The sequence below is a fragment of the Plecotus auritus genome, assembly GCF_963455305.1.
Source record: "Plecotus auritus genome assembly, chromosome: 5".
Lineage (NCBI taxonomy): Eukaryota > Metazoa > Chordata > Mammalia > Chiroptera > Vespertilionidae > Plecotus > Plecotus auritus.
The window spans coordinates 30,361,171-30,389,056 of NC_137776.1; the positions used below are offsets into that span (position 1 = coordinate 30,361,171).

Consider the following 27,886-nt stretch of genomic DNA (forward strand, 5'->3'; position numbering starts at 1 on the left):
TCTCTACAAGTTTTCTAAAATATCTTAAAAGAGTATACTATGAAAGTGTATGCTAGAAATCATGCTTTAAATACACATTTTTGTTCATATGAGTCTTGTCTATTATGAACTCAAAATGCCTTGACATGATATTATTGAACTTATAATATTTTATTAAGATTATAATAAAGTTTTATTCTAGTAATTATAAAAAAATTTTAACCATGGATTATTGATAGGAATGTGATATTCACTTCTAGGAGTTTAATATATTTGTAGTTGAATCCATAATGTTTTTGAGGATTCTCTCCAAGAGGCATCTAGTGTTGGGCTCAATTAGTGGTTTGGACAAAGCCATAAAGAGTCAGAAGCAGGAGCCAGGATGGATGGCGGGGCTTGGGAGATCTTTCCCAGGAAGAGCGGGGGAGATGCGGTTGACCTTGAGAAGTGGCAAGTTCTCAGGAAGTGCTCTGAGTTTGATGGGTGACGGAAGATGAGATATCATTACCAAGAGCAGCCCATGAAAGGATACAAACAGTGGCCTTGTCTCCAAGAGTAGAGCACAGGTTGAAGCAGGTGACAACAGCTCCATGAACCATACAGAATTTGGGGCCAACCAGAGAAAATCTTTGCAGCACCATCAAATTCTCCATTTTGATATGTGTGCTTCAAATATTACATATGTGGATAGTCTCTTCTTAGTTAAACTTTCTCCATCACAACATAATAACGGGGGATATTAATAGTAGGCATGATGGACTGTACTGTTTCTAAGGTATGTGTATATATAGATAGCATGATCAGGAATAAGAACTTAAGTCAATTAGCTTTACTATTATTGTATCATCATTATAAATACTATTATTACTACTTGGACTCTCAATTTTACCTATGGACTGGTAAATAAGAATGTACAATATGTGATTTAGACAAGGATTTGCGCTTGGCACGATTTGGCCTGGATATCCAGCAAATTAATGTTCTTGGAAAATAGTATTAACTGTGGCCACTACAAAAAAGAAAAAGGAAATGAATAAAAGAGAAAAACCCCACTTTTCTTTGAAAAATGAATGGACCCTATAGGACTGAGTCTAGATTCCAGCCTAATTATCCCCGATATAATGGATATCATCCAATTCCTTTCAGAGGTTGCAAACTGGCACACTTGTCCAAAATTAGCTGATAACCAGCCTGGAAATGTGTTTAGTGTGGAATAGTTTGTACTTTAAGTGAAATTAAGGTAGCATTAATCAATTGAAGGATTTCATATTAAAAATCTGGATTTCTAGCCTTTTTTTACAAAGCAAAAACTCTGGGACAATAAGACTTCATTTCTATGTGGAAATAATTCCCCAGACACTGTCAAGTGTGGTATGTGCCCCTTTGTTCCCTAGTCTCTGCCACTTCCTATTGTATCCTGGACACTGAGGTCTAATGGCAAATGTCCTTTGTCATTGTTGATTGCATGGTAATTTTTTTAATAGTACAGAAATTTGTCTCTGTACTAAGGTCTGTATTAATGAAAAAATAAAAATGCCAAGACTGAGTTTTGAGAAAAATGGCAGAGAGCCCATTTCTTTGTGAAAATGTGGATCTGACCCACATGTTTATCAGGCAAAGTGTGTTTGTGTTTAAAAGAAACAAAACAAAATCATAAAATCAGATTATGAAACAATTAGTCATAAAAATGCTATACTGGTATAAAGGAAAGATGCACTCTGAAACAATTGGTGATCTGTAAAAAAAAAAAAGCATTTGTTTTGGATGGGAGTAAAATAACTAATGATTCTGTGGAATTAGTTATGCATTAGGGAGAATAACTTGTCTGGGCAATTGCTGTTTCCAGATGACAGATTTATTAAATAAAGTCTATTGAGTGCAGCAGAAAGCATGTGTCCTGAACAGAAACAAGCTTATGCAAACAAAATTCTAGCTGGGAAAAAGTTACTTGGCATGTTGAAGCTACTGCTAAAATTTTACTATCTAATTTACATGAAAACATTATTTGTGGCGTCTGCTAAAAGCACAAATTGATGTCTATCTGATAATCTTATTTATCTTATCTATCTATCTATCTACCTATCTATCTATCAACTATCTGTCTATGTGGTACCACCCAGTTAGCTGTATTTGTTCTTTAGTGTTGATAACAATTTTTATTTAATCCAGAATTTTTGGATATAGTGCTCCTGATGGTATACTATCAGGAAGTGACATACCTTGCTTATTGAGAGAAGTTACATAACTTATTGCAGACTGGTTAAAATTAATAAGAGGCAGTGATGTTACTGTGGTGGTTGTTAAAGTAAGACATATGAAACTAATATACACAGTGGCAAAATTTTTCAAGGATGCAGAATTTTAGTTTTTGTAATACATTATAACCTAATTTTATTTGTTTTGGTTCAAAAGTTAAAACTAGACAATGTTATGAACATAGCAATGAACTCCATGAACTCAATATGCTCCTACATCGTGAGCCAAGGTGAAATGGCTGGATGAACTGGATGTGAAGCACTACACAATTCTGGTAGTTTTGGTATAACAAGGTGCTAAAGAGAGTTTAAATTGTTGGAAGACATTGAGTTCTTCATGTGTTTGTGACTGCTTGAAATATTTGGCCATTTTAACTATATTTTTATTGATTTCAGAGAGGAAGAGAGAGGTGGAAACATCAATGATGACTGATCGGCTGCCTCTTGCATGCCCCACACTGGGGATCGGAGCCCACAACCCAGGCATATGCCCTGACTGGGAGTGGAATCTTGACCTCCTGGTTCATAGGTTGATGCTCAACCATGCCAACCAGGATATTTGGTTGCCAGAGAAACACATCTAACCACCGAATCATTATCAGAATGTGTGATTTTATTGGTCCAGTCATCCTGAAATTATGTATTTGGAGAACATCATTTGGGAAAAAAAACAGCCTGGTCCATGTTTATATGCTTAAGTCAGTTCCCCAAATAAAAATGGACTACATTCACCACACCTTTAAAAGACTGATGTTTAAAAATATTTCTCTGGTTGATGTTAAATTGCAAATAGAGTTCATTACCATTTTTCAATTTCTCTCTCTTAATATTTAGATTATGAAAGAAGTGCTACCAATGGAGAGCACAGAAATACGGAGTCAAAAGAACTAGAATCTAAAAAGGATAACACTGGGTCACCAGAATCCTATAACTCTCCCAGATGTAACTACCTTAAATATAGAAAGCATGGGTCTACCCAGGGTTGGCAGTACCTGTGGTTGAGAACAGCTGTTTTTCACTATGGAACGTAATGATATCAAACATCACACATAGCCTGAGGTATCATGGCCGAATTTAGTTTTGCACATTGTACATGGAAAAAGAAAACTTGCCATCAACATCTCTTGTAGAAGAAAATTTTTAGTTTCAGATCAAGGTCTCATAAATATAAATATTTACCAGTGGGCTGTTTCTATTTTTAGAGTATATGGTTTAAAATGTTTTACTTTAAACTGTCTTTTCAGTCTTAGTCATGTTTGTAGTATATTAAATATTTTCATCTCCATTCAATAAAAATGAGTTGCTGATGAATATATGATTATATTACCTGCCTCATCCCTGTGGGCATTTGAGTTTGTGTTTCTGAATGCAGATGTTAATTAAAGCATGAGATCAGGGAGGGAAAGAGGATGTAAAACAAGAAGACATGGGGGACCAGTGCAGGCTCTTTAAAATACTGACCTAGGGACATAGTCAGGGAACTGAGAAAGCACATGGATAGCCAGACAAAGAGCCAAAAAACCAGGTACGTGTGATGCTGAAGAACTTGAGGGCAGACACTGTTGGAAGATGCAATCTGCCATGATCCTGAATATCCTTGTATGTTCTTGCTGGGTATGCCAAAATGGCAAGGCCTGGACTGATCCTTACCAGGGCCATTTCTCAGCCCTTCATTTGCAGAAAATTGTAGTAAAGGATGATGTAATGCCTCCCCTCCCTGGCAAGAAAGCATGGGCTCATGATGGCTCTCTATTAAAGCAGTGAATTCTCCAAGTTCAGCATTCCTTGGTTGTGATGCAGAGTCACCATGTGTCACCCCTGTGGTTCTTGGGAGGCAAGAAGAACTAACACAATCACACCGCTTTTCCAGCTACTGTTGTGCTGTGAGTAAGAAAGTCCTTTTTCTCTGAGCCAGTCTCCTATCTTTTCCCAGCACTCATAAATCAGTAAGCTTATTAGCTTGGAAGTAGGACAAAATCTCAGCCCTCTCTCAGTCCTTGACAGACACTCATTCAAGGAAGGACTGCCAGCATTGCCAACAGGTTAAAAAAAGATAAGGATTGAGAAGGTTCTATTGGTCCTTCATAAACCTGGCAAGAGCAGTTTCCGTAGAGTGCTGAGGGTCGAAGACACAAGTCTACACTGTTTTTAACAATGTGGCTATACATGGAAGTGCAGAGGGTAATCGATAAAGAAGAAATGGGGTCAAAGGATAATTCTGTTTCTGGCAGTGTTTTTTCAGTTATTTCATTGTGATTGGCCTTGTAGGCTTTTGTCTGTGATTCCTGTGGCTGCTGCTCAGGGCTGTGCAGTGTGCTCTGTAGAACTCCAGGGGGCGCCAGCACCCGTGGTTTAGGTAGAAGAGCATAGTTCACAGTAGAACTTCCATATGCCCTCAGAAGGTGAGAACAAAACAAACCTGTATTAGCACCAGAAAGAAAGAAAGAAAGAGGTATGCTTAGCTTTTTCTAATAATTGGACAATTGACTCAAAGCCAGAGAACCTCCAAATGTTTTCTTTTTTTCATGTTTCTCATATCTTCCATTGTATTTTGTGCCCAAATAATTTTCCAATGAAATGTGGATTATTCTACAGTTGAAATATGTCTCTGTTCAGAAACTTCAAAGACCTGTGGTCCCAGGGCCCACATCTGACCTCATCATCAGCCATGGGTCACATCCTTTTATCACCTTCCGTGCTTGTGTCTCCCTCGTGGATCTCACCTTGACACAAAGTAATTCGTTTTCCATAAAATGGCTATCTGTGCCTTTTTGGAGTTTATCTTCTTTTTAAAAAGGTTATCCAATTACCCTCTGTCCCTCTTCAAGTCACCATCAGGCAGTTTGAATCTGCAGGGGCAATGTTCCCCTCACCTTCCAGACAGAACTGAATGCACCTGGAGCTGCTCCAAAGCCCGTTGTGTGGGATGGAGCGCCCGAGCCCAGGGCTGTCAGGAGCGCGCGTTTCTAGGTTGCATATGGTTGGCTCAGACAGTGACAAATCATACTCATGTCAGTGTCCACGTGCAAGGGAACACGTTTCTCAGCTCATAGAACTGTTTGAACCAAGAGCTCTATAGGAGCATCATTTCTCCATAATAAATTCACAAAGTGATCAGAGCAGGTAATCTCTTCAAATTCACTCACTGTACAGGTGTGTTTTTTTATGGATTATCCTGTCTATGAAGCTTCCTTTGGTTTCTCTCATCTGTCTTGCTTCATTATGTCTATTCCTATTGCAGAACATACCCAAGGTTGTCTTTCTTCACCTCACTTGACAATTCAACTGCACGGATGTGACTTTAAAAGCCCAAACCACAAAATATTTGTTGAAAGACTCAACACGCTTAGCTTTTTTCTCTTGGGCGATGACATCAGCGCAGGCTAGTCTGTTTCTCTTTCAGCAGAGGAGGAAAAATAACTAAAAGATGGTGGGGCATTTGGGTTTTCTATCTGCTACTGAGGCTCCATTATTTGAATCCCAGGGGCTCACTGGTAACTACTGGGCATGTTATGGGTGCTCCCAATCACAGGTAACAATGGATCGATTCTTAAAATTGTTCAATGAAAGAGCATGGATAAAAGCTCAAGATTAAGCTAACGCAGTTTGCTAAACATAAAATTATATGCAAACTGTAACACGGGGAGCTAGAAATCTGGGAAAGAAGAGGCACTTCATTTCATAGGCTCCATTAAAGTGATCTTGGCTTAGTGACCGATAGGTCCTCCTGGGAGCTAAGCCAGCCAGCCATCAGACAGGCAGATGGACAGACAGTCATAGAGAGACACTGCCACTCAGTCTTCTCTTTAAGGGCCTCTCCTCCAGAGCTGAGTGAATTTTATTCCAAGCAGGGCCTCACACCTTCAAATGAGCATTACCCTTTTCTCTGTTTATATAGTGGGAGAAAGGTAAGATTTCATTTGAAAAAAAGATTTCTGCTATTTAAAAATAAAAGACTTTGATACAGGGCATACTCAGAGGCTGCATATGAATTATTTACAAATATACATGCATAGCACTGAAATGTCAGTATTCGTTATTAAATACAAGGAGATGGATTATATACATTTCTCTTTGGGACCAAACAAACTTTAAAAGTAGCAACTAAAGCAGGCTAGAGTAGTCAGCACTAATATTTTGAGAACCTTAACATTTATGTTCAGATGTTCTTTAGTTATCTTTAGTAAATCTTTGTTATCATTTACAGTTTCAAACATCTTCTCTCACTTCTGGCTTTTTAGGTTTTATTCCTTTGGATTTTAATATTATTATAATTTCATTTTTTAAGGAATGAAATGAAAATAAATCACCAGATAATAAGAAGTAGTTGAATTCTGGTGTTAAAATCATGTAACTCCTGAAGTTCTTCCGTTCAGAGATGCTTTAGGATCTTTCTTTAAGGTAAATATTAAACCTGGTGGGTGACTATTTGTATTTGCCTTTTGTTGTGTTTCCATACTTGCCTAGAATTCTCTCCAGCTTTGTCCAATTACTGTTTTTTTTCAGTTTTCATGCTACTACTTAAAGAAAAATCACATCTTCTCAAAAATCTCCTTTGGATGTTTCACTTTGTCCATCACCTCCTTTGACATAGCTCTTCCCTCGCCAATGATCCCCCCTTCTCTCATGTTTATCTTTGGAGATAGCATATCACACTGAATTGGAGTTGAGTGTGAATCTCCCCTGCTCCACCCCGTCTCTGCCCCAACCAGCTCTGTAGAGCACCCTGTGGACACAACTTACCTAACTTTTTAAAAATTATTTCTTAAAATATTTATTTTTTACAGATAACATGGTCATTATAATAAACAAAACAAAAAATAATGATATTAAAGACAAAACTGATAAACTCTCCCACTATCCAATAACCACACAATTGTGATAATAAATTATTTATTATGCTTTCCTATATATCTACATGTCTATAGATTTGGATTTCTGTCTCTCTACCACCTAAATCTATCATCCTATCTAATAAAAGAGTAATATGCAAATTGACCATCACTCCAACACACAAGATGGCCGCCCCCATGTGGTCAAAGATGGCTGCCTCCATGTGGACACAAGATGGCCAGCAGGGGAGGGCAGTTGGGAGGGACCAGGCCTGCAAGGGAGGGCAGTTGCGGGGGACCGGGCCAGCAGAGGAGGGCAGTTGGGGGCAACCAGGCCTGTAGGGGAGGGCAGTTGGGGGGGACCAGGCCTGCAAGGGAGGGCAGTTGTGGGGGACTGGGCCAGCAGAGGAGGGCAGTTGGGGGTGACCAGGCCTGCAGGAGAGTGCAGTTGGGGGGAACCAGGCCTGCAGGAGAGGGCAATTAGGGGCAATTGGGCTGGCAGGGGAGCAGTTAGGTGTCGATCAGGCTGGCAGGGGAGTGGTTAGGGGGTGATCAGGCTGGCAGGCAGAAGCAGTTAGGGGCAATTAGGCAGGCAGGTAGGTGAGTGGTTGGGAGCCAGCAGTCCTAGATTGTGAGAGGGATGTCTGACTGCCCGTTTTGGGATCGGGCCTAAACAGGCAGTCAGACATCCCTTGAGGGGTCCCAGATTGGAGAAGGTGCAGGCTGGGCTGAGGGACACACACACCCCTGTGCATGAATTTTGTGCACCGGGCCTCTAGTCTATTAATATGTATATGTATGTACACAAATACAAGAATTTTATGTGGGAATAACAGAATATTAGTGTGTATATTGCAACAGGGTTTTTCACACAGACATCCATATATCTTACTAAATAAATGTTTCCTAAATTTGCATACACACACTATAGTTCTCAATAAATAGGATCATAATACATGTTGGGGTTTCTATCCACAACATATGAAAGTGTGTTTGGGGGGATGGCAAAAGTAGGCTAAGAGAAAGTTTAGTCTTTATGTTATTTTTTAAAAATTAATTGACCCTACTCCTTTCTCTGTCATTTCCATATAAAATCCCTATTCCTTCCATAAACTGATTTTATGATAAGAATTTAACATATGACATATACCCTTGTGTATGTGTGTGTACAAATAACTATGTATCTGCATATAGATCGGGAATTTGGACATTGCTTTATATATACCTTTATTTATATTTTACTTTTCTTATTCAACAATACAGCTTGGAAATTCCTCCACATGTAGTGATATAGCTCCAGCACCGTCTTTACAATGACTGCCTCCTATTCCATGGGTGGAGGTGGTGTAATTTATCCAACCAGTTTATTAATGGGAATCACTTTGCTTCCAGGATTTTTGATTTGTTTGTTTCTGTTGAAGAATGCCATGTATAGATTCTTATTTTCAGTTACTTTTATGGGTTCAGTTTCAAACGTGGGATTTCTGGGTTGAAGGGCACAGTAATTTCAATTTTAACAAATGCTTTGGTTTCCTCTCTACACAGGTTTGAATGATTTAAATACTCCCCAACAATATGTGTGAGCATCCTTTTCCTTACATCCATATCAGTAATATTAATGATCTAATTAATGTACTGATTAACTTGCAGAAGGGACTAACCCATGGCATAAATAAATAGAAGCCTGATGCTCCTAAGACCTCCACATGGAATGTATTCCCCAGATTTTCATCTGTGCAAATTTGCTCTCCAAATTAAATCAACATGACAACAATCACATAATTTCTGGGCACTGTGAGCTGTTCAGTCAACACCACATGGTCACTCTACTTTATCTGTTAGGAGACAAACCTACTTCCCTCTGGACCATGTGGACTGATCCATACCTCAGCCCTTCTGTGAGTGGGTTTGATAAATTCTACTTTAGCAGTTACTCTTAGCATCATCTAACATTTTTTTTTTAAGATAATAAAGTTAGTGACTTTGGGTCTGAAGTTAGCTGTGATACATGCCATGAGGTGGACCAAGGAACCATTCCCAATGACCTGTGGTTAATTTAGGAGATAACTACTCTATGAATTATTAATGACAATGTTAAGAAATTTTTAAAAACAATCAAAGCAGCTTCAAAGTTTAGCTTGCAAAAATCACCATGCAAGTGGACATGGATAAACTTCTGGAGATTGACTTCAAGGTCCAATGGACTCCTATTCCCTGTAACCTTAAGTCAAGCAATTGTTAGCACTAAGGCAGGTTGTATTTTTTGATAATTTGAAAAGGGGTGTTAATAATGCAAAAGTTTCTATAAATATATGCCATGATTCAAAGTGTATTTAAATGCAAAAATATTCTATAGTGGGTTTAATTGATATAATTTCAGATACATCATCTGAGCTCTATATTAATGCCCCTGAGAAAACTAATCTTGAATTATTTTAAGTTTTTTGGAAGCCCCACCCCCATAGTATAGGACTTTGCCTTTTATTTGAGTCTGCTTGCCTTCTTTTTTTCCTTTCTACCTTTCTTCTCTTCTTTTTTTTCTTTCACCTTCCTTCTTTCTCTTTCTCTTCTTCTCAACATATATTCCTGCCAATCCAGTTTCTGTTCAGCATAAAATAACCAATTTATCAAAGAAAAATGAGGTCATTCTATTCCAAAGCCAAGAACAACTTGACTTTAAGAGGTCAGAAACTATGTCCATCTTCGTTGCCATTATAGTAAAATGACTATTAAGGTAAAAAGACATAATTATGGAAGAAAATTCAAATTACAGAATATCATCACAAAATTGGAACTCAATATGAAGGGGTTTTTATAATGCCTACAGTTTTTCTTCTTTTGTGCCACGAATGTAGTATCTTTCAGTACATTGTCTCTGAATTTACACAGATGTGTCTGTTTTTCCAAATTAATCAGGCTTAGGGCTCAGGTGTGCACCTACATGTCCCTGTCAACTTACTTCCTGAAAGCAAAGGCCCAGAAATAGCAGAATGTGTCCTCTAATCACACCCTCTTTGAATTACCAAGGACTTGCTTTTCTTTTCTATAGAACTGACAAGCGGTTGATTCTCTTTCTGACTTGCAAACCACACATGAGATATTTCTCAACCATGACCATGGCTTTTGTGATTTCTGGAAGATTGTGATCATCAGGCTACAGTAAAATGGGATGGCAAATTAGGGTTTACAAGACTAAAAATACTGTTAGTAATCACAGCTTGGAGAACAAAAGCTGGATTTAACCAGGAAGCAATATTGTTCTAAAAGATGCCAGATTTTTAGAGGAAAAAGAAAAGGCAGTATATCTGTCTAATCCTCAGATGGAAGTCAGGGGAAAATGCTATGAAACATGTAATTTCTTAGAACACGTGGAGTAGTTAAATTAGAAGGAGCTAAGAGGTAAAGCAGAAAAAGGATGAAACAAGAATGAGAGAGTTGATGGAAAATTGTTGTGGAAATAAATTGTCCATTCATTTCACATTTTCATATATTCATACATGAATATTGTTTATTATAAATTACTCAAGTTTTCTTGGGTTTTGTTTTCAAACAAATGATGTGATGACAATTTTCATGCACTAGAGGAAGCCATTATTTCTGTAACATCTTAAATGTCTTGTGGAGCTTCATTTTAAGCAATCCTCTAAAATGTTCACGGTTGATTAACTTTGAAAAGTGCTTTCATAAACTAAAAACCAAAACAGACTTTTCCTAAGCACGGTAAGCCTCCCTTCAGTTTCCAGATGCATGAACAAGGCTCGAGTCCATTTTTTGGCTTTTACTCTTTCAAAGAACTTCTCTTTAGATAAGGGAGCTCTGCCTATATGAAGAGTGAGAATGGATTATGACAAACAGAGGAAAAAGGGCATCTTTGAAGACACATTTACTGAAGGAAGAAAAATAGTCAATAAAACTGAGCTGTCATAAGAATAGCTTGAAGCTTGTGGCCTTGATTGATGAATTCCCTTCGTGGTTACTAAGGTAAATCCAAAATACACCCCTGGTTCTTTTACTTCTTAGGTAATTCAGACAATGTGTTTCACAGACCAAACATCAGAACAATAGCAGACTGCTGAGCTAACAGAACGCCTTGTTGAAGGTCAGTGTAAAAAAAAAATAAAGGCCCCAAAATTATGCTGTTCTCACAAATTAGGCAAAATATCACTTTTTTCCAACACTGCACTGTCAACAAGAATATGTAAGTGTTTGAAAAGAGTTTTAATATTGGAAGGAACTTTTGAGCTCACAAAGACCAAGCCACTGGGGAATATGTCATGATAAATGACTAACCTTAATTTTAGTATCAGTTATTTTAGCTTGCATCTACCTCATTTAACTTATCCATGTTATCAGACAAAAACTGCAGTAACCAGAGAGTCTTCTTTGGTACAGATATATCTATTGATGAATTTACAGTTAACAATACATGAAAATTACAGTGGTTTCAAGATTACATGACTACATTCTCTTGTAGGATGATAATGTGATTGTGTGGGAACAAATGAGTGACATAAATAGACGATTGGGTCTGCTATGCAATTAGAGAATGACTCAGTTTTAGCTATTTCTCACTTAGCATCCTCTGTCTGACCTCCTTTAATGTCTACATAGCTTCCAGCTAACAACTATATTGCAACTCAATTCACGTAATCAAAGGAAATATTTTGCAAAGAATTTATTTTGTGGGCTTATTTTTAAATACATTCCTGAAAAAAAAATCTTTAAAAAATCAATGCTGTTTAATACGTTTTCAATGGCTGCTCTGGACATGAATGATACCTGTTAAATGTTTTAGAATAAAATTAACAAAAGCATCTTCTGAAGTTGGATTCCATGTATTACAAGGAACTCCATTTTCTTCCCCTAGGGAAAATATTGGCTCTCTCAACAAACATTCACTTTGCAACTTTATACAAAAATGAGGTGCTCTTCCTCAGGGGCATTAGGAGTTTTAACTTTCATGACAGAATGTCAACTCTACTGTCAAAAAGCCTGAATGCTAAAGGATATTAAGCTACCTTTAATGGGAGATAGAAACTTCCAGACTCTTTAGTTACAAACAAGGCTTGGGTCACAAACTCAAGGTACCAGAGTGAAATGGCCTGGAAAGAAGAAACTGTAGAGAGTTCCAGGTTTGGGACAAAGGCGAGGAGCTCTAGTGAAACTGGCAAAGCTGGCAGAAACTATAAATGCAAATACTTTAATTCTCTAGAAAGTGAAAATATACAGAATATGAAGAAGCATTTTTCAAGAAAATCTACTGAAACTCAGAATGGAGTCTGTGGTATTTATACCACACCCCACTTTCTCTTTTCCACTGCCTGCATCCTCCCCCCAACCCCTCCAGCTCAACTGGAGAGAAACTCCATTTGGACTCCTCTCCCCGCAGCTCACAGACAAAGGTTACTGATCTCACTTAGAGTCAGAGACCGCCAGCATTTCTCATCTCCTCCAACTCCAAATTGAAGAGGCTGAATTCCTGGAGAGGGAGGCCAGGAAGTTGGGGACTTCTTTCCTCCATGGAGGCCCTATCCAGATGCTACCCCAGATGTGACAGACCGAGAATCCTAGGGCCATGAACACTCTCATTTCCACTTACTCAAAGAGCAGATGTTCCTCACTGGGAGGAGAGCCAAGGAAACCAGAGGCTGCTTTGTACCCAGTGCACAGGGCTCGGAAGGGTTGCCTGGGCGGAGAGGTTCTCTGTAAGAAAAGAGCTCAGAAACTCTCCCCAAAGGACTGAGATTCTTTAAAACAGAGTTTAGGGAAGTTCAAGCCCAAGGGCACTCTTAGAAACAAGAGCTCCTCTTAAGAGCAATAAACTAAAACACAGACCAGCTAATTTAGAGAGAGAACAAGAAGGCATAGCTAAGAATCTTCAGTGGGTCAGAACAAAATTCAAAACTGGTTTCAAAAACAACACCTGCCTAAATGTAAGTAGAGTAGAGTGCTGAGCAATTTATACTCCAGAGCTTTGTTAAAGGCAATAGAGCAACCAGTTAGTAAACAGTGGAGTCAAATAGGCGGGGCTGTAAGACCCAATGAAGCAAAAGAAAGATCAGGGAATGACACAGTCAGAGAGGCTTGCTAAGACCAGTGTCTTTCTCAGTGACTGTGCACAGGCCCAAGGCCGGGCATCGCTGAGGAGTGGCAAAAGGCTTAACCTGTGATGGGGAAATAGAATTCACTAAAACAAACTGTCCAGAATTAAAAAAAAATTTTTAAAAAATCCAACAAAATAAGCTTAGGAGAAGGGGGAAGGGAAATCAGTTGCCAGAGTTACTACGTTATCTAAATATCCAGTTTTCTGAGCTTCTAAGAGGCAGAAAATATTTGTTTATGTTTTTTCATGCAGTTCAGAGATTCTGGAAGAGTAGTCTGCATATTATAAGACCCCGTCAATGCCAGCTGGATGAGTAAATGTAGGCATTGCCATTGGAGATGACCAAGGGCTATGTTACTTTGGCTTGATGGTACAGCCATGTCAGATCTTAATAACATGTATACCTATTGATGCTATAACAAGATATTTATAACATATAATCTCACAGTAATTTATTTTAAAAAATTTAAAATCTGACAATAATTTAAATATGAACATGTGACAATCTTAAACTCACTAAAAACAACGAAAAAGCTAAATATCTTGAAAATTTTCAATAATACTAATTTAGGGTTTTCAATAATACTAATTTATGGATTAGTAATACAAATATTTTACGCCTCAAATAAAAATAATCCTACAGTGTAGAAATTGTATCTTTTATTTCATTTTAATAAAATTATTATATTGAGGGAGGGGTTTACTGGGATACTGAAAAAGTGCTGTAGTCAATGAACTAGAAGCTGATGAATTTGGGCTTAGAGTTGGCCTTGCTACTAATTTACTCTGTAGACCTGAGCAAGCCTTCCCTGCATTGCTATTTTGTTTTCTCACCTGAAAAGTGAATGGAATGGGCAATATATCTTCTTGGGTTTATTTCAGCTCTTGGCTTCTGTAATTTCACGAATAGAAGTTCAGTGAGTTTGGCAGGAAAGAGAATACTAGTGCATTCTGTTTGTTTAGCATATGGCATAAATACACTCACCAAGTGATATTTGATCTTGGTGCTACCAGTGGGTTCTGGCAAATGACTGGAGCATGGGTGCTGCTGGCATCTATGGAGCAGAGGCTAGGGATGCTGCTAAATATCCTTCAATGTATAGGACAGCCCCTTTAAAAAAGAATTATCTGGCCTAATACAACATAGTGTCCAAGGTTGAGAGACCCTGCTTTAGAAGAATTCATCCCGGTGTCTAGTTAAACTACCTGAGCCATTGCAGACGTACTAGCAGGCTGTCTGATGAATGATTATATTAAAATTAGAGGCGGGGTGCATGAATTCGTGCATGGGTAGGGTCCCTCGGAGTGGCCTGCGGAGATTGGGCCCCAGCTCATGCCCCCAGCCTCGCAGCTCCAGCTTGCACCCCCAGCCTTGCGCCCCCAGCCTCGCAGCCCCATAGCCCTGCCTGGCGCCCCGCCTTGGCCTGGCTCCGTCTGCTCACCTGCTCCACCATCCTGCTGTGGTCCCGCTTTTGTCAGGGTCCATCAGGGCCAGCAGTGCCTCCACTGTTGCCCGCTGACAGCGCCGTGTCGCTGACGCCCACCCTGTTCTGCGCCACCTCTGTGGTCAGCGCATGTCATAGCTACTGATCGACTGCCCCCTGGTGGTCAGTGCCCGTCATAGTGAGTGGTTCAGTGGCCTTAGCATATCATTAGCATATTACGCTTTGATTGGTTGAACGCCAACCAGCAGACAGGACACTTAGCATATTAGGCTTTTGTTATATAGGATGTTTCAACCTGAGACTCTAAGTTGTAAAAAGAAAAAAATGCTATCACTTTTAACTACTTTTCCTGGGAGTTTGGGAGAACTCATTAAGAAAGACGTGTTAATGCAAACAAATAATTCTACTAAAAAGAAATCAAAATTATGTAGCCAAATTCCTTAAAGCTTAAAGGTATTTTAATGAGAAATTTCATTTGTTGTCAGATTTTCTTGACAGACTTTCTACTCAGAGAAAAATTATAATAATAGCAGGAATTGTATGAAATTTGAGACTCAAAGCTAGTCTGAGCTATTTAATAATGCATTCTTCTGTCAAAATAAATTTTAAAACAGTTAAGAAATGGTATGAACACCCAGGTTTAAAAGTACACTCAGATCTATTCATCCAACTGTATTTATAGTGGTAAAAATCTCAAGACTATAAATACCTCATTATGTATTTGACTCAGGCTTATGTGCTTAAATAATAAGCTCTTACTTTGGGGGCTGGGACATGGAGATTACTGGATGAGCACTTATCAGAGTACCCACATTTCCTTTAAAAAATAATCAGGTTAAAAAAAACACCCAGAAGGCTAATATACAATTTTTTTTTTCAGAATGGCAAATCAGAAAGAAAATAAAATTATATAGCTTTATAGGAGAATGCTATTTAGAAAAAAGATAAGCACTTTTCATATTTGCTACCTTTTGAAAAACTGTTAAGTGTGACTTTCAGGGGGCTCCTGACTTCCTGGCAGATTGTCCCCATTTGGCATAGTTGTCATATTCTGACTGCTTCAAACTGCTCTTCACTAAGACTTCTCATTTCAGCTGGAAAATGAATGCAGCTCCCTATCGAAATAATGACTAAAAATCATTGTTTGATGCTTAAGAACAAACAGCCATACTGAGCCCCACACGCAACACCCTGAAGGCTTTCCAAGCCTGAGATTGTCCGTCAATAAAATTCTTAAGTGGCATATTGAATTCAGAAACCTTGGTCCACTGAGGTACTTAGTTCTAAGACACAGCAAATTCATAAACTGTACTTGTAGCTCAGCAGAAAGGGTACCAAGTCAATTAAAATTAAATATGAAAAACTTGGCTACTAATGTGGATCAGGAAGAAATGAGTGAAAGAAGCAACAGTTCATGTAGAACAGAGTGCCCCAGAGTTGTGAACAGAATACAAAGCAATAAAATACGGGACAACATTGCTACAGGTTCCTCGGATTCTGTTGTGATTATTTGTAAGTAGGTTTAGATTTGGGATGATTTTATGAAACTAAGTTTTTAAAAGTTAAACTTTAATAATGATGATATTATTGAAAATACAGTTCTTTTTGGGGAGAATTTTTTGAAAATGAATTAAGTACATTTCCCTTGACTCTTTGGACTACTCCTGTATGGCTATTTTGATCAAGTTTTCTTACACCCTGTCCTGGTCAGCCATCTATATAGTTCACCTCTATTTCCCCTTTGATAATAGCTGCCCCTCAGCAACGTCCAACTACAGACTCTGTTTCTTCCTCCCATCCTAGAAATCTGCTCCAAATCAGAAAAAGAGTAAGGAATGATAAGTTAAGAAACTAACCATGGGATACTTTTTGAGAGATTAGAGCTGATTTGTCAAAGGGATCCTGAAATTTAGGTTTAGAATCATGGACAATTTTTAACATTTGTGTCAGTTTCATTGATTGTGAACTATTGTGGGGAAACGAATCTTCTACTATGCCTTTCATGTGTGCTTAGATGTTTCCCCTTTTGGAAAGAATAGGAAGAACCACAAAGACAGGATGAATCAGCTCAACCTCACTGAGTCATCTGACACTGGAAAGGGCCAAAGAATTAAGAAAGGAAGTCAGATAGTTTTAAGTCCAAATTTGAGTCCATTGTGATTGGTGGGGGATGGGAGGAGAGTTTTCTTTCACCTAAGAGGATTCAATGATTATCTTAAATTTGGCTATAAATTTAGCATTTCTAATTGTAGATCAGCAATCCAGATTCCAAAAATATAAAGTTTAGAGAAGACCTCTTTGCCCTTCACTAGGCAGATTTTTGTGCCCCAACTTCAAATGGGAGACTTGTTAATACAGGAGCTGCTTGGATGACAACTTTGACCAAAGTATAGCTGCTGACACTGTTCACTCTCCATTTCTCTCCTTTTACAATTTATAACTGTGTAATTAGAGATCAGTATCGGCTAATGCCTGAATTTTCCAACACATCTCAGTACTGAATTTGCAGAGAAGGTATCACTATTAATTACTTTCCACCTAATCCTTTTTGTTTACCCCAAAGATTTTTAGCCATCAACTAGTATTCTTGACAAGGGATCAAATCCCCTAAGTAGCAGACTCAAAATTATTTGCTTAAACCAACAGATCCAATTAAGTCTGTTGAATGGACTCTGCTTTCCTTGTGCGGTGAGGCTCTGCCAGTTCTTCAGGTTCTGCTCATCCTATCTAATAAAGAGGGAATATGCTAATTAACCATCACTCCGTCACAAAGATGGCTGCACCCACAGCTGAGGCCAAGTTCCCATAAGGAGTCTTAAGAAGCAATCAGCAGGGACCTGAGGCTACGCCCTCCCCCGCCCCTGTGGGGCTTGACAGGGGACCTCAGGAGGGCAGGGATTGACAGGGGATCTCAGGCCACACCCCCCACCTGGCAGGGCTTGACAGGGGACCTCAAGGTGTGCTTCCTGTCCTGGTGCTGGGCTAGGGGACCTCAGGCTGCTCCACCCGCTCAAGTGCCAGGCCAAGGGACCTCAGGCCTCGCCCCCCACCCAGCAGGGCTTGATGGGGGACCTCAAGGTGCACTTTCCGTCCTGGGTCCTGGTGCTGGGCTAGGGGACCTCAGGCTGCTCCCCCGGCCCCAGTGCCAGGCCAGGGGACCTCAGGCCACGCCCCCCACCCTGGCACCAGGCCAGGGGACCTCAGGCCGAACCCCAGCGCCGAGCCAGGGGACCTGAGGCTGCGCCCCCCTGCCTGGCAGGGCTTGACAGGGGACCTCAAGGTGCACCCCCAGTGCTGGGTCGGGGGAACTCAGGCTGCAACCCCCGCCCAGGGGGGACCTGAGGCCGCACCCCCTTGCCGATGGGGCTTGACAGGGGACCTGAGGCTGTTCCCCCTTCCCAGTGCTGGGCCAGGGGACCTGAGGCTACATTCCCTGCCAGGCGGGGCTTGACAAGGGTGTGACTAGCCGGGTCTGGATCTATCCCAATCGGGGTGGGGGGGGGTGGCTGGGTCTGGGTCTCACGAGATTTTGAGGTGCATGTAGGTGGGCGGGGACTGGACTCTGGGTCCCGTGGTGTGCCCCAGACTCTGACAGGAGGAAGATTTTCATATACATTTTACTAATTTTCTTTCATCTCTGACACTTCTATTATAGAGAAAGGGCAAATAGCAATATTAAATTATTTCCTCTAATTAATCCCCTTTTAATGTGTGCGAATTTCGTGCACCAGGCCACTAGTTATATATAAAAACTTCTCCATCCCATTTTCAGCTTCTTTTTTTTTTTTTTTCTTCTAGCAGAAGTGCTGGCATGCATCTTACCTCCAGGAATAGCTCAGAGCCAATGCTCTCAACTTAGTCATGAGAATTACACTGCTATCTTTTTTGAAAATGCTCTCCCCCGATCTCTGTGATCATGACCCTATAAGAGCTAGGCAGTTTCAATTCAAATGAAACATAGTGCCTTGTAGGACATAGAGGAAGGAGCATATTACACAACCGTAGGTGCTCACATTCTAAGCCACAAGAACTATATATCTACAAGAACATCTCTTCTCTTGAAAAAGAAGCTTTTGTATGTAAAGCTTAACTCCAGTATATTAAACTCATGCTTGTACACTTCTTGGGTTGAAAAGGTTTTCAAACAATGACTATAACTTATAAAAATGGTACAGAAATGTTACACAATTTTCATGATGGGAAATAACCCACTAGCAGGAGTTATACAATATGTTGAAAAGAATCCTAGAGAGCTCCTGCGTGGCCTTTTATTTCTCATCATACAGTTCTGTTTCTGAATCTTTTTCTCTGCCAGTTTTGAAATATAAACATGGTTTTTTCCTTTTTAGATCATTGATCAGATTAATTAACCTGTTGAAATGAGCAGAATTGGAATAGAGATGTGAGCTCTGTGTATTTTATTAACAGTCCATATTAACCAGTACGGATTTTGCAGAGGAGACCTCTTATTTAATGAATTAGGAAACTCCTGTTCTGAGCACGAGTCCATGAGCCTGATTGCCTGCTTTCTCAGACCATATCCCGGGTTGCATCTACTTACGGAAGCGCAAGCTGTGTTTTCGGACTTGTCTTCCACGAACCCAATCTGGCAGGGTGTCCTCTGATTCTGCAACCAGTAGTCTGTAGACTCGAGCAGGCTATTGCTGCAAAGCACCTGGGGGAACCGAGAAACCTTCTCAGTGCTATTCGGCAAGGCGTTCTGTTTAAACAAGCAGCTCTTTTCGGAGGAAACTTGATGTTTCCTTTTCCTCAGAGTCTCTGGATGTTAGAAAAATAAACTTGCAGGAAAATAGCACCTCCAGACTGTGTAAAATATCCAAGCAGGAATTGATGTTAGAGGAACACGTTGAAGTTGATGTTAATACTGATGCTTCCTCTCTCATCAAATCCAGCATCTGAAAACCACAATGCATGTGTGACTTGTGCAGAATTTGCAGTCAAATGCTTATGGTGGGGAATGGTTCAGTTGGCAACGGAGATCAAACTTTGCTTTAGTGTAAGTGCTCTTTCACTGAATATTTTCAATTAAAAAAAAAAAAAAAGGAATGTTTTTCCTTTCGGTGCAATGTTGCTACTGAAATGATCATTCTTCAGTTCTTCAGCTTTGCTAACTTATCTGGGAAATAGGGCACCATCCTTCTAGACCACCTATAGTACTATTTTAAGTTTAAAAATTATCAGGAATGAGTACAGTGCCCCACAACCATCATTTTCCCATTTAGAAATAGTATGCTAATGCAACGCACACTTGAATGCATGATTTAACAAAACAAAATATGCTGTACAAATACCTTATTCCTGGGCTTGGATTAAAGCAAGGAATAAAAATTGTATTTCTTAGCCAACACATTTTGAAGATGCAATCTCATAAATAATCATTAGATTCAATTTCTTCCATGTCTAAATACTACCTAAATATTTTATAAGATTTTCTCATCTTGTGTAAGATTTCTGATGCTCTTCTGGTACCCTTTATTTTATTAGGACACATGTCTGTTAATATTTGACTAGTACCTTTACTTCAGCAATATAACAGATTTAATCAGTTTGGTTAATGCCAGAAAAATAGAATGACACTTCAATTACATTTCATTTGTGCAACAAAGGTTTGTCATTCTATAAAGATAAAAATACACTCATTTTTGTCTCTGAAGAGTGAACTAACCAAATGTATATCTGACACATTTTTCTATAACATTTTTTGTTTTAGCCAAGTGATATTATTACCTTTAAATCTTTCCCCACTCAATGTTTATTATTACCCAGAGATGACAAATTTTCACCATTCTTTTCCAGAACAATGTAAAGAGACACTTTGTGGATGAGCAGGTAGTTGAAAGATGAACTTGGGTTGTTACTGCAGACTGAAGCTGGCACTAGAACTCAGCTCACTTACAGGTTTTCCCTCAACTGTGATTCTTAAAGTGTGAGCTTGGACCTGAGGGGTCCCTGAGATCTTTCAGAGGGTCCAGTGGTGAAATGATTTTTATAATAATAGTAAGATGTTATTTTCCCTTTTCACTTTCAAGGTCTCATGAGCACTCGGTGGGGCTTTTCAGACTCCACATGGCCTGTGACAGTGCAACAGAATGAATGCAGAAGCAAATCTCCTTAATTCTTCTCACTAAAATGTTTTGTTTTGGAAAACAGATATATTACAAAAAATGTGTGTTCACATGTAATGTGCTTATTTATGATTCTTTTACAATTATTTTTAAAATAAATAATAAGTTGTTTTTTAAGTGGTATTATTATTTAAAGTTAAATAAATAAACATAAACAACCTTTTAGCTTTAATTTATACTATATAATACAGAAGTATCAATTAATATAACCCATATAAGCAAAAATTTTGTGAGGACCCCAATACATTTTTTTAGAGTGCAAAGATATTTTGATTCCCCCCCAAAATTTGAGAACTATTGCCTTAAGTTAATTTATTTGAAGTAAGAAATAGTCTCTCAGTTCACCTCCCCACTACCATTCCCTTTCATTTCCAGCATAAAGTAAGAGTTGAAGAGCATGGGCATAGGTGGGCTAACTGGGTTGAAAACCTAACATGCTCGTTTGCAGCAGGATTAACTGGGGCAGCTGATGTAAATTCTGAGTTTCAGTTTTCACATCTGGAATAGAGCTAATAATGCGCCCCTGGTGGGATCATTGGGGTATGCAGTGAGTTGATAAGTCATGCAGATGGCAGGTTATTCTTTCAATACACGGTTTTCATTGTTACTATTTGAGACAGACTACAAAGGAAAATAGAAAGTTGGATGCCTTCATCTGAAATTAGTGGATTGAAAGCATTTCAGACGTGTGAAGACAATTTTTTTTTTTAGCAAATATTCTCATCAAAGGTGTAATTTTAGTTCTGCATTTTGTAGTATTAATATTTTTTTACTATTTTATTTGCATGTTTAGAATGTGCTGGGAAATGGGCTAAATGTTCATATACATACTAGCTTTAAATTTAATCCTCATTGCAATGCTATAAGGTAGAAGTTATTGTAAAGGTTAACTTATTCACAGAAATGGTTATTTTGAATATGATCTTGAGGCTCAGAGATATTGAAGTTCCTGCCAAGTGCTCAGAGCCCAATTTTGGGTCTGGATTTGAAGACACCAAGGCCTGTGAGTGAAGTCATGTAACAACGCTGCCTCCTATAACCCATACCAATGGGTCTAATTTGGGATGTGTTTCGGATAAGTTATGTGCATCTAATTTTTGTAAATGTAACTACATTTTCCTATGGACTTGCATTTTAAAGTTTGTTTTAGTTAATGAAATGCTGAGGTGATATTTTTCCTTAGGAAGGAGAAACTTTCTGTGATATAAATTATAACTGAATTCATCCACTTGGCAAGTATTTTACTTTCGCAAAGGAAAGCATGCCTTTGCATCTGTTTCAGTTAACATTAACCCAAACTTAATGCCATTATGTTTCTGCTCCTCACCTTGTTTTGAGCTTTAGAATTTGGAACAGCCATCAATAAAACAAAGCCTTCATGGCATCATGAGAACATTAGAGATTTAAAATAGAGGCATCAAATGAATATACTAGTTATTAGTACTTTACAATACAATTTAATAAGTCCTCTGCCTAGAAACACTTCTTAGCTCAGTCCTCAAAAATTAAGCTCTGGACTTCAGTTTTTTAAAAAATTATTATTGGTTTTAGAGAAAGATGGGGGGGGGGAGAGAGAGAAAGAGAGAGAGAGAGAGAGAGAGAGAGAGAGAGATTTGTTGTTTCACTTATTTATGCATTCATTGGTTGTCTCTTGTATGTGCCCTGACCGGGGATGGAACCTGCAACCTTGGCATATCTGGACAACTCTCTTACCATCTGTGCTACCCGGCCAGGGCCTGGACTTCTTCTATATTCTAATCTCTTCAGGGCACCATAGTATCATGGTTGCAACAGAAGAAAGCAACTGTCAGTTATCAGAGCATACAAATTATTCTTGTCCTCGGTCAGCCTTAGGAGAAGAACAGAGTTCAGAGGCAACACGTTTGGGTCTTTCAGAAAAGTGCTGAGCTGGGTCAACACATTTTCCTTGTGAAACACAGAGAGGCAGAGAAGAAGACACCAAAAAGCATCAGCCTGTGAGGTGTCCCAAGCTGTGAAAGAGACAGTCTCATGACGTGACTGAGGTAATTGCTACCTGTTGGATTTCTTCTGGGAAATAAGCAGAGAAAGAGTAATCTGTTGAGTCTTCTATTTTAAGGGTATTTTTGTACCTATCTTTAAAATAAATAATAACTAAAACTATATAAAGACCTGTCTCACCCTATCCTAGGAGTGAGGAAAAAGCCAACAGTCTATGGGCCTGCTTACTCAGTGGAAAGTGCTAGAAAGACTTTGCATTGGCGGTTCTATGTCCCGGGTACTGAGTGTCTTCTCTAAGGTGCACCTGTGCTTTAAAGGAAGCCCACATGGCAGAGCAAGGAAGTGGAATTGGAAATGAAACTAAGTCTTTCAACACTTAAGAGATGTTTTGAAAAGAGCATCTTTGGTGAGAGTACTCATTCACCGTATAACCTTAAATTTTAAAGTTTATTCATCATAACTTAAAAAATAGTATACCTGATCATATTAATAATTTAAATGTTTTCTCATATATTTTATAAATATTTAAAGATTGTTATTTAAAACTTTTACTCTTGCCCTAGCCAGTTTGGCTCAGTGGATAGAGTGTCGGCCTATGAATCAAAGGGTCCCGGGTTCGATTCCAGTCAAGGGCACATAAAAAAAAAAAAGACAATTAGATCTTCAAAATAAATTAATTAAAAAAACCTTTATTCTTTAATTATTGACCAAATAATAGTAGATTTATTGAGAACTTTCTGGGATAATTCAGACGTACGAGGTAGAATTTAAGGGCTAATATACTTAATGTGCTTAAAAACAGTGCTTGGCTCATAGCAAGAGCCCAATATACATTGGCTAATGTAGAAATGATTATTCCCTGTGCCGAGGCTTAGAAAAGTAAATAATTTGTCCAGTTAGTGGGTAACTAGGATTTCAGTAAGGTTCTCTGGCCCCAAAGCCCTCATTAGGCTGTGCTCCATTGCAATAGGTAAAATTATATAATTTCTCATTCTTGGGTTTTACCAAATCCCAGTCTATGCATTTATCCTCCCCTTCTTCAGAGCCTTGGTCTGGTGGTTGGGAGGGCTGAATTCCAACCCCAATTCTACTGTCTGTGTGGTCAACTTGCCCACTAGGTCCCAGCCTCAGTTCGCCCTTTGTGAAGAATTAAATAAAGTCATCTAAAGGTCCCTTCTACACATAACATCCAGTAATTCACCCCTTCCTCCTCCATTCGCTCACCCTTCCTCCCTTTTCCCAAGCACATCATGAGGCAAATAAGCAAAGGGAATAAAAATGCAGGCTTCAATAAACCACTTAGCATCATATGTAAAGCAATTATAACCTGTGAAAAACTTTTGGTTTAACGGTTAGACAAACCATTAGAAAAATAAAAATGCTTGAAGGAAGAATGTGTGCTTGAGAATTTAATGATTTTGAAGCTTTATGAATATAATCTCCCCACTGAGAGCGTCACTTTCTGAGGGGGAAAGAATAAAACTCAGCAGGCTCTCAATGGCTCATTTATTTATCTGCTATTTTTAGTTGCAGGTTCACTTATTTCAAATGAAGAGCTAATAGTGAACGTGCTGTGCATTCACAAGTTTGAAATAATAATGGCACATATGCTCTTAAAATCTCATGAACGTCCTAAGTGATAAAGAAAAAAAATCCTTCTGCTTTATTTTACACATTTCTTTTTTATAGAGATGACCAAGTTGCAGGAGTTTAGTATTGATATGGAAAAGGGTGGGTGAGATAGACTTACAGGAGCCTGGACACTGCCCGAAACATTGCTGAGAACAATGCTTTAAATTTTTTTTTAAGTAATTGAGATTGGAGAAGACAGTAACTTATGGTTAGGCACAGAGGTTTGGAGGCAGAACTGAAATTCTATTCCATCTCATCACTTTGTGGGTGAGCTTGAGCAAGTCATTTAACTTCAGTGGGAGTTAGTTTCTATATCTATTACAGCGGGACAATTAAAGCAACTCTACAAAGTTGTTCCAAGGCTCAGATAACAAAATGTTTGTAAAGGGCTAACTCCTAACAGAGTAGGCAATTGATACGTGATAGCTGTTAATGTGAGAATGCAGTAAAATTTACACAATACCATTTCCATCTTAACATTTTATTGATCTTGGCACAACAGTGGACAAATTCTCTTTGTTTATTATTATTATTTTAATTAAAAACTTTATTGATTTCAGAGAGAAGGGGAGAGGGAGAGAGAGAGAGAAACATCAATGATGAGAAAGAATCGTTGATCAGCTGCTTCCTGAACACGCCCTACTGGGGATTGAGCCTGAAACCAGGGCATGTGCCCTGACCAGGAATCAAACCCTGACCTTCTGGTTCATAGGTTGATGCTCAACCACCGAGCCACGTCAGCCGGGCTTCTTGTTTATTATTTGTGATGCTCCATATATATATATATATATATATATATATATATATATATATATATATATATTATTGATATTTCACAGAGAGGAAGGGATAGAGAGCCAGAAACATCGATGAGAGAGAAACATCGATCAGCTGCCTCTTGCACACCTCCCACTGGGGGTGTGCCCGCAACCAAGGCACACGCCCTTGACCGGAATCGAACTCGGGACCCTTCAGTCCGCAGGCCGACGCTCTATCCACTGAGCCAAACCGGTTTCGGCTGTGATGCTCCATTCTTATGTTCCTCCTCCTGCTTCTCTAATCTCCTCCTTAAGTCAATATTTGGTCAACAAAGATGAACAAAAAATGTCTGCTGTCCTTTTGGGAATTAATCTCTAGCAGGGAGAACAAGCACTCACAGTAAGAAAGCAGGTGCTTTGATCAATGGCAACCAGGTCAGATATCACCCAGGATGGATTGGCCAGTTCCTCCTGCAGGAGGGCTAACAAGAGCTGGAGCACCTGACCAGAGTGTTGGAAGATGCATCTCAGTTGTCTGGGATGCTGGCAAGGGTGGGGAGGGAACGGGCCTCTTTCTAACTAGCTTTTCCTCCTCTGATGCCATAAGAGCCTCAGCGTGTTCCTCTTTCCACTCCCCTCAGTCATTTTCCTCTGAGAGCTCGCGGGCTTTCAAGACATTAGTTACTACCTGGAGGGTGACTCAATGCTCTACAGCTTCTGCTTTGACCTTTCCCTGGAGCTTGGCTTCTCCCATTTCTCACTGTTGGTTGTGACTCTTGGATCTCTTGCTATCACCTTGGACTCTTTGTGTCGAAACACCACCCTCTCCTTCCCTAATTCCTGTCTCTAAAAGAAATCTGACTCCTTGGCTTCCCTATTTGCAGATAACAACAGAACAATTCTCCTTGTTACTCCCGTGCCATCTGGAACACCTCTTTGTCTGTTTCTAGTCTTATAGTCTGTCCTCCAAAGTTAATTTTTTCTTTAATTCACTTAACATTTGAGTGCATCTTATGGGCGAGTTTCCAGGTAACACAATAGACTAATTCAGAACTGATCTCCATGTTTACAGAACTTCAAGTCTGCAAGGGAGCCAAACAACAGATAAAGGAGCATTGAAACACATTTTGTTACAAATTATGGTAGGTAATATGAGGAAACTCACCATGGTGCCCTGGAGAAGAAAAGGGATGGGGGCAATACTTGGGAAGGGTGGGTAGGGAAGCCTGGACACCCACAGGGACCAAACAATTCACATTGTAACCATCTCTCTTCTCTATTTCTCTCACCCCAAATCCTCCAGATCCACCTTGCTCACTGAAACCAGAGTAAGGGCTAAGTACCTAAGTTGTGAAGACAAATCTAGTTTAAGTTCCTTTTTTTCATTAACTGTGCAGCCTCAGGCAAGCCACTTAACTTTTTTGTGACTCAGTTTCCCCATTGACAAAATGAGGGTGGTGTTACCCCTCACAAGGAGAGATTTTTAATTGACATTAGAAATAATAAAAGGATATGATTATTTGAGGTGTTAACAAAAAGCAGTTATTATTATAAATACGGTTACTGCTGTTATGATATTCTTTCTGGATTTTAACCTAAATTGATTAATTGACTCAATAAACATGAATGCTTTACCTTCTAGTCCCATTAGACACTAGGCTCAGCCCTGGGAAACAAGGAAGAAAGACAATATTTGCTGTCAGCAAGCCCACAATGTTATGGGATATTTACCAAACTATGGCCTAGCCTTCAAGACAGATCTTAATTCTGCTCCTGAAAGGGCAGGGAGACTCCATGTTCCTTTTGTTCCATGTCTTCCACCTCGTGGAGTCAGGTTCCCGCCCTAGAACCTCTCCAAGAACCCAACCCACACTTTTGAATTAGCCAACAGAAATGCAAGAGGAAAGTAAGCTGTGCCCTGCCCCCATGTGCAACCTGATCCTGACCAATCAGCGGAGGCCACACTACCTCACCCCTCCTACCTCTCCCAGGCCCCCTATAAATCAGCGCATTTGGGGGCTGACTCTCTCTCTCTCCCTCCACCTCACCACTGCGCCGGTGGGTGTGTGTGTGGGACTGAGCTCGAGCTAGCTCGATTAAAAGGCTCTTTGCTTTTGCATCGGACTCGGCTCCCTCGTGGTCTTTGGGAATCACGAAATCTGGGCATAACACTCCCTCCTGTTAATCATTTTTTGAATATTTATTAAGCTCCAATGTTTAGGGTATTGTTCGCTGCCCAGTTTAGGTGTTTTCTAGGTTTCATCTCCAATTATTTCCCTGCTCATGCCTTCTGCTATAATGCACTAGTTTACTAATAAGGTCACCTCTCTTTGAAATTAATATCCCCATGCATATAACTTAAGAGACTTCAAATGTTAACCAGGGCCACAGTGCATCCTAATGTGGCAAAAAGTGAACCAGGCAGTTTTAATGATAATTTCAGACAGGTGCTGGCTTTTCATGGGCCACATGAATATTTGTATCTTGAAAACAACATTGTATTTCAAAGCAGTCACAAAAATTGTCACAGAGGACAATTCAGAAGTTTCAAACCATGCTTGTTTGTTTCTGCCATATTATGCAGACGCCAGCTGGCTGGAGAATGCTTTGAAAGTTGATCAGAGCTTTTTCCACATAAAAGTGATAACAGAGTTTGTGTCTCAAGCACAAAATGCAAGAGTTACAAAAACAGATATACTCAGGAAATGCAAATATAGTTTAATTAATGAGCGGTCAGCAATCATTTAAACAAAATC

General features: G+C 39.4%; 1 protein-coding gene across 8 annotated transcripts in view; it reads right to left on the reverse strand.

Moving 5' to 3' along the window:
* The window catches only part of SPHKAP (SPHK1 interactor, AKAP domain containing), a 105,045-nt gene that overhangs the window by 44,422 nt on the left and 32,737 nt on the right, over positions 1 to 27,886 (reverse strand). For all 8 annotated transcript variants that reach the window (XR_013960730.1, XM_080670996.1, XM_080670994.1 and 5 more), the window contains one exon: positions 19,176 to 19,289. Coding sequence is in view for 7 of the 8 variants with exons in the window: in XM_080670996.1 (XP_080527122.1) it covers positions 19,176 to 19,289 (114 nt within the window). In the remaining variant the exon portion in view is untranslated. The remainder of the gene's footprint in view (positions 1 to 19,175; positions 19,290 to 27,886) is intronic.